The 6,948-nt window shown below is 37.7% G+C and overlaps 1 protein-coding gene across 5 annotated transcripts in view; it reads left to right on the top strand.

Moving 5' to 3' along the window:
* The window catches only part of PAPSS1 (3'-phosphoadenosine 5'-phosphosulfate synthase 1), a 46,125-nt gene that overhangs the window by 10,348 nt on the left and 28,829 nt on the right, over nt 1–6,948 (top strand). For all 5 annotated transcript variants that reach the window (XR_003992213.1, XR_003992212.1, XM_030491928.1 and 2 more), the window contains 3 exons: nt 1,252–1,487; nt 2,818–2,956; nt 4,992–5,110. Coding sequence is in view for 3 of the 5 variants with exons in the window: in XM_030491928.1 (XP_030347788.1) it covers nt 1,252–1,487; nt 2,818–2,956; nt 4,992–5,110 (494 nt within the window). In the remaining 2 variants the exon portion in view is untranslated. The remainder of the gene's footprint in view (nt 1–1,251; nt 1,488–2,817; nt 2,957–4,991; nt 5,111–6,948) is intronic.

Here is a 6,948-nt window from a genome sequence, read left to right as displayed (position 1 = left end):
ATGATGATAGGTCATTATTCACAACTCCACAATTTTTTGAGAGTTTTGAGTATGAGCCAGACCATACTGAAATCTGAGGTGGTTGTGGGGGCTTTTCTTTAGAGGAGTGTGGGCCTAAGTTCTTATGTAGGACTTGCCCTGGGATACATATATTCTTAAGACTGCTCTGTACCTTCTGGATATTAAATTGAGTGAAGAAGAAAACAATGCAAACCGTCTTTAAATTACCCTAAATTATTGCAGGTGTCAAGGTTTCCGTTGCGCTTGGTGTTTTCTTAGAACATACTTGTTAGTATGATTGTCATCCTTTGCTGCAAAGGTCTTAGAAGTAATACCAAACTGCTGGGGTTTTATTTTATTTTTTTTCTTCTGCTTTGTCTTAAAGCTAGAATGAATCTTACCCACCACTAATAAAGATCAAAACATTTTTCTTCACTCACTAGTGCTATTTTATTTAGACTGCCATTACCCTTATTTTTTTTTTTAATATTTTTCTTACTCAAAGGATTTGTGTTGTCTTACAAAGATTTGCATTTGTGTCCCATTTAGCAAGTGATTGCTCAGTATAAGCAGAAGCATGTGCTCCAGATAATTTTTTGAAATCTAGTCTGGAAAATCATTTAAACACGTTTCCAGCTTAAAGCAAACAGTAAACTTTTAAGTTTCAGCAGGACTTCTCAATTGTTTAAAGGTTTGTTACCTAAGGTACTGAACTGGGCTAAAGTTTAGTATTAAAATTGTCTTTTGCTTGTTGCTAACACATTCCAATTATTGGAACATGACTGCTGTGTGTGTCTTGAGTGGTTGAGTTTTATTGTGTCTGTGGTGTCTAACTGAGTGCTGTTATTCTGCAAGGAGTAAGAACGGTGTGGTCTGGTCCCATTTCTTATGTTGACTGGAATTCACTTCAGAGTGAGGTCTTCCTCTTCTGATATAAACAACTGTGTTTGGTTTCCAAATTTAGTTCACTCAGGTAGTACCAACTGCCAGCAGCAGCACCGGGGAATGTGCACAACCTCTATAAGTGACAACAACACTCTTTTCTGCTTCTTATGGCACACTTAACTTTGTGCCTTACTGTCCCCATACCTATTGTCTGTGTAAAAGGCACTTGGCCTGTATTGCAGGTAAGCATCTCTGAAAGGCATTGCTGTCACTTTGGGTTTTTCACACTAGCAGTGGTAAATGTACTACAATTTGCCCTAACTGGTTTCTGTGCTTATATAGTTACATTATTATTGAATATTCTAGGTCTGTCTGGTGCTGGGAAGACTACAGTGAGCATGGCACTGGAGGAGTATTTAGTATGCCATGGCATTCCATGCTACACATTGGATGGTGATAATATTCGCCAAGGCCTTAATAAGAATCTGGGTTTCACACCAGAAGATAGAGAAGAAAATGTCCGTCGTATTGCAGAGGTTGCTAAACTTTTTGCAGATGCTGGTTTGGTGTGCATTACTTCTTTCATCTCTCCTTATACTCAGGTAAATATGAAAACCCTCACTGAACTTAGCTACAATCAAATAGTTACTTGCTTGATTTTTTCTTTTTATCTTTTTTTTTAAATGACATTTGTGCTTTCTAGAGATGATTATTCAAATTTCAGAAACATTAATCTTAAATATAAAAAAAGTGTACATTAGTCTTTTAACTGGAACTGTCCTTCAGTCTATTAGGCAGAATTTACTAATCTAATACAAGGAACAAACCCAAATGAAACTCCAAGAAAGAGTCTCAAAATTACAGTGTCTTGTTTGATTCATGTGGATTCCAGTACTTTATAAAGAATAGGTATACACTTAACCTGAAGACTCAAATTTTTTTAAAAGCAACTTTTCCTTTAGTGAATGAACAGTGTGAGCTGTATTTTACCATAATGGCTTAAGGGAAAAATGTGTAATTGCCCATAATTATTTTTATTTTATTTCATGCTGTGTATCCAACATAACATTAGACAATACTGAAAATTAACCTAAATCCGTGTTCACATTGTTTTGCAAAGACTTTTTTTTTTTTTTTTTTTTTTTTCTTTTTGCCGATCTGTGAGAAGGCGGATGGGAGAGACAAAGCGAGCACCAAGTATCTTGAAGATACAAGTATCTTGTAAGCTACCCAGGGGCTGTAGCTTACTTGTTTCACAGCTTAAGAAGGTGTTACTTCTTCGGTTATAGTGGTACAACCAGTTCTTATGATGATAAATTGGAGAACTCAAGATCTTGCAGTAAAATACAAGTCTTTAGATGTAAGGAAAAATAATCATGTTTACTGAGAGATTATTTATAGTGGATTTTTGAAAGTGTTTTGTTCTCTAACTGAAATTCACCAGATGTTTCAATGCTTGGTCAGGCCATACAAATAAAATAATATTTGGAGTATAGAAGTCTTGTCAGATGAATGAATGTAGAGAAATACGGTGCTCTGGAGAGAAGGTGGTCGTATCAGGGGTAGCAGGTAATACCTCCTCTGAGTTAAGCAGATGTAAAAGTTAGGGATGTACTTAAAGATAGGGACAGGTACAGAAGATTCTGCAGTGTATGCCTGGGTTGGGTGTTGGGGTTTTTTTATTTATTTTTCTTTTAGTAAATCAGGTTAATGTAAAATACCTCAAATTTTCATGTCAGCTTTTACCATGTGATGAACTGTATTCAGACTGATGTAGCTTGCAGGACATCAGTTGATCAAATCATGTTTCTTTTTTCAAACTTTGAAACTTGCTTACATTTTACTGTCAGCTTCTTTAAAAAGAACTTTGAAAGCAGAAAGACAGTAACAGTATGTGGGTGCAATCTTTTATTTATTTATTTTTTCTGTCAGGATCGTAATAATGCCAGACGAATTCATGAAGGGGCAAGTTTGCCTTTTTTTGAAGTATTTGTGGATGCTCCATTGCATGTCTGTGAGCAGAGAGATGTTAAAGGACTCTACAAGAAAGCCAGGGCTGGAGAAATTAAAGGTGAGCCTAGGTGTAGTCACATCCTTTCATATCTGAAGCATTGGTGTAATTCGACTCCACATAAGTGCTTAAGTCTGTGCCACCCTTAAAAGCACCATGGACTGGGGACAGGACTGAGCAGAAAATTGTAACAGCTATTGCAAGCTCTTACAATTGAGGATTAGTCTGTGTCCTTTTTTGTGTCCATTGACTAGTTAAAAAAGAGCCTGATTCTCTATACAGAATTGCATTAACAAGAGTTACTTCTTCCACAAGGTGAAGCGTGATCAGTATCTTTCTGTAAATGCCATTAAGAACACTTCTGAAGAAACTTTTTGAAATTAGGGTTCTGTGCTAGTGGCCACGAAAATGACTTCCTATCCTCAGCCTCAGATCAAGATTCAACTACAGCCTGCAATAGAAAAAGCTTAAATATGCAATCACTCATTGCAAGTATTGTTTCAAGTGCTGCTTTACTCTGGGTTACATTATAGTTTGCAGAGGCTGATGATAGCACTTCTTGCCTGTATTAATAAGCAAAGCAGTTTTTAAAGTAATTGCTTTCATAGGCTGAGTTTGTAGATGTTGTAATGATGAACTCACCATTAATCAAAAGGGTTATAAAAATTGAGGAGATCTAAGACACTGCACGTGATTGGTTGGTTGATACTTCAAATACTACCAAATATGTCATGTGAAGACCGGGAATAAATAAGGCTGAACTAAGGTTTGCTCAGAATCAAAGCAGGGTGGCTTGAGATGGCACGATACAAATCATAGAATCAACTAGGTTGGAAAAGACCTTTAAGATCATCATGTCCAACTGTTACCCCAGGACTGCCATGTCTGTACAGAATCTGTATTTGTGCTGTAGAACTTCCTTAATATTTTATGAATTTTACAAGCCTCTTAATGGAATTGTGTTACTTTAAAAGTGATACTGAGGTACACAGCGCCTGAGTAAGCTAGAAGTGGGTCTAGCATTTGCTGTATCTTATAACCCATCTCATATATGAAGGATGAAAATTAAATGAACTTGTCTGTTCACAGAACGTGAGCAACTGTCACCACCTTTTTCTCTGGCAGTGGTAATGGGACACTTTCTTTGTCCCCTATTCCCACTCCTCCTAAAATCAGATAGTTATGAAGTAGACAGGTTTTGGTACAGATACTGGCTTTTATTTATCACATGAGGTACTGCAGCAATCTTTTTTTATTAGGTGGGGAGTTATGCTGCTAATTTTCAGAGTACTTAAGCCTGAATTGAAACTCTAGTTTTAATGTTTGTAGTTGTGCAGGACGCACATGTTCAGTTGCTGTAGCTCAGCTGATATTTCTGCTGCAGATCTGACTTGTAGAGCTTACATGCTTTGCCTTTAGATTTGATTTTTTTTCCTTCTTGTTTATGTATGGTTAGTCAGAATCTCCTCCATTTCAAATCAGATTGCTAGCTAAGTAGGCCAGAACAAGCATTATTGTAGCTTGTTGTGTTTGTGACAATAGTTATTACAACTATAGTAAACACACACATCTACCTTATATTAACGGCTATCTTAAAATGGATACATTAGCTAAACTAAGGTAATAGATGTGGGAATTTCTTACTCTTCAGAGTACTGCCTGGTGGCATGAGTGTAAATTTACATATATACTGGTTGTTCAACATCGCACTTTGTGTTCAAGAAAACCCACAGCATCACAGCTAATAATGAAGGACAGCTGTTGGATGACTAACTCTGGATTAATATGCACAGTTCTTCTGCCATTGCTCCTTTCTTTATTCACAGTATAAATCAAATAACTTTCACCAACAAAAATGAGCTATATGTGTGCTGCAGAATGCTGAAGTTTGATGCAGCCATGTAGCAGGATTAGCAGATGGTCTGATAGAGAAAAAAAACCCCTTTGATTTCCCTAAGAAATGCTGTATTAAGAAAGCTAAAACCCTGTGCTCTTGCCTGTTGTGTTGGCTTATACCTAGAAAACTGTGAACAGTGTTAAAATGGAGTAATCTTTTGGGAAAAGTCAGTTAAGATTTTTGTCTTATGTTCTGTAGGTTTTACTGGGATTGACTCAGAGTATGAAAAACCAGAAGCCCCAGAGCTTGTGCTGAAAACTGATTCCTGTGATGTGAATGACTGTATACAACAAGTTGTGGAACTTCTTCAAGAAAGGGTGAGCAGAAATGCTGATATATCTGAGTAACTTTTTTCAAAGCATTTGTGCCTGTAATCTGAATGTATGTTCTGGGAAAAGCAAAGACAGTTTTTAAGAGTTAAAAGGCTTATACATCTTTAAATTTAGCTTTAAAACTTGTTCTAGTATGTGCTTCCTTTTTAAACCTAAACATTGCAACAACGTAGACCTCTAAGTGGAAAAAAATTGGAGAAGTGGAAAATCTATTTGTATTAATTAGCAAAACTGATAACTGGAAGGGAGGGAAGGCAGTGTCAATTGTTACAGAACCAGTGATGAATGCCAACTTAGCAAATAATAGCAATCAATTTTAAAGGTTCTGAAATTTTTTACTTTGTCTCTGTATGGTACAAGTTAATATCTACTGCAGATAGAAAGAGCCAGGGATGCACTCACACAGTACTTTGAGCTGGCTTAAATAGGGGCTGCTGTGGTTGTGTCTAGTTTCCCTGGTTTCCCCTGTTTTTCCTGCACTGATAAAAGTGGTCCTGCAATTGAGTAAGGACTTGTTCAGGAAGCTGATCTTCTTTACGTGCCTGAGTTGAGGTAATGGTTCATAGCTTCTGAAAAGGTGAGACTCTTTCCTTGTTCATGCCTGCAATCTACACCCTCGCTTTTCAAGCCTCTGGGCCTCCTCCCGTTGTCTGATAAATGATTCAGTTCATTAACCAACCTAAAAAAAAACAACCAAACAAACCAAAAAAACCCCAATGTAAAAACCCCCAAACAAAGAAACAAAAACCCAAACAACAGCCCCACCCCAAACAAAACAAAAAACAAAAAAAAGGCAAAAAACCAAAGAAACAAACGAAAGCCCCCAAACCACCCACAAAAAACAGACCAAAAAACCATCCCCAAACCAAACAAAACCCAAAAACCCAAACCTTACTAAAAGTGAAGGCAGCCATGAGATGGCTTTATCCTCTTGAAACCAGATCCCTAGAATTTGTTAATCTTCATGTAGAAGAAATGTCTCCTTACATTCTTATCTATAGTCAGTGGGTAGTTAGGGGCTGACTTTTCAAACAATTATTTTAATTTTGATACTCCAGCAGACAATTATTCATGTATTTTGTGGTGGGTTGGTTTGGTTTGGTTTTTTTTGTGAGATGGATGTTCTGGAAATTTAGGGTGTAGCTTGAGTAAAGCTCCATCAAGTGTTGAAGTTGCTACAAGCAAAAGACTTCATCATGTAACCAGCATGGAGTTAATTTTAGCCCTCTGTGCCAGTACAGTTCTAGTGAGATTTAGTCTCTTGTATCTAAATTTTCAGTAAAACTTTGTTAATAGATAACAGATTGCTCAAGGTTGCTCAGGAGATAAGACAGGGCAGAAAACCAAGGCAGAAGTGCCCAAGGCCAGGTTGGACAGGGCTTTGAGCAACCTGGTCTAGTGGAAGGTGTCCCTGCCCATGGCAGGGGGGTTGGCACTAAATGGTCTTTAAGGTCCATGCCAACCCAAAAGGTTCTGTGATTCTATGATTTTTACCCTAATGCTCATCTGAATGTTTTTTGGAAGGAAAAAGGAGAGTGCTGTGTCAGAGTCCTATGTATGAGAGGTTGCAGTTCCTGATTGTGGGAGGCCCTGTGCCTCCTGCTCAGAAGAACAATTCAGTAAGTTTCATAATTGTGGAAACCAATGTTGTGTGTGCCAAGATGGTGATCCCCAAAGTCTTGCATCAATATGCTTGGTTTACAGTGCTGAATGCTGGCTCCTGGCCCAGTCAGCTTAGCTCTGTCCTTTGCTTAAGGCACATCTTAGCACGGAGCTTTCTTTCTTTGTAGACAACAGTCTCATGAATGCCAAGATATCTTAGT

This window comes from Strigops habroptila, chromosome 7 (assembly GCF_004027225.2).
Source record: "Strigops habroptila isolate Jane chromosome 7, bStrHab1.2.pri, whole genome shotgun sequence".
NCBI lineage: Eukaryota > Metazoa > Chordata > Aves > Psittaciformes > Psittacidae > Strigops > Strigops habroptila.
The sequence above is the reverse complement of the archived record's forward strand: the minus strand, read 5'-3'. Positions and strand labels throughout refer to the sequence as shown.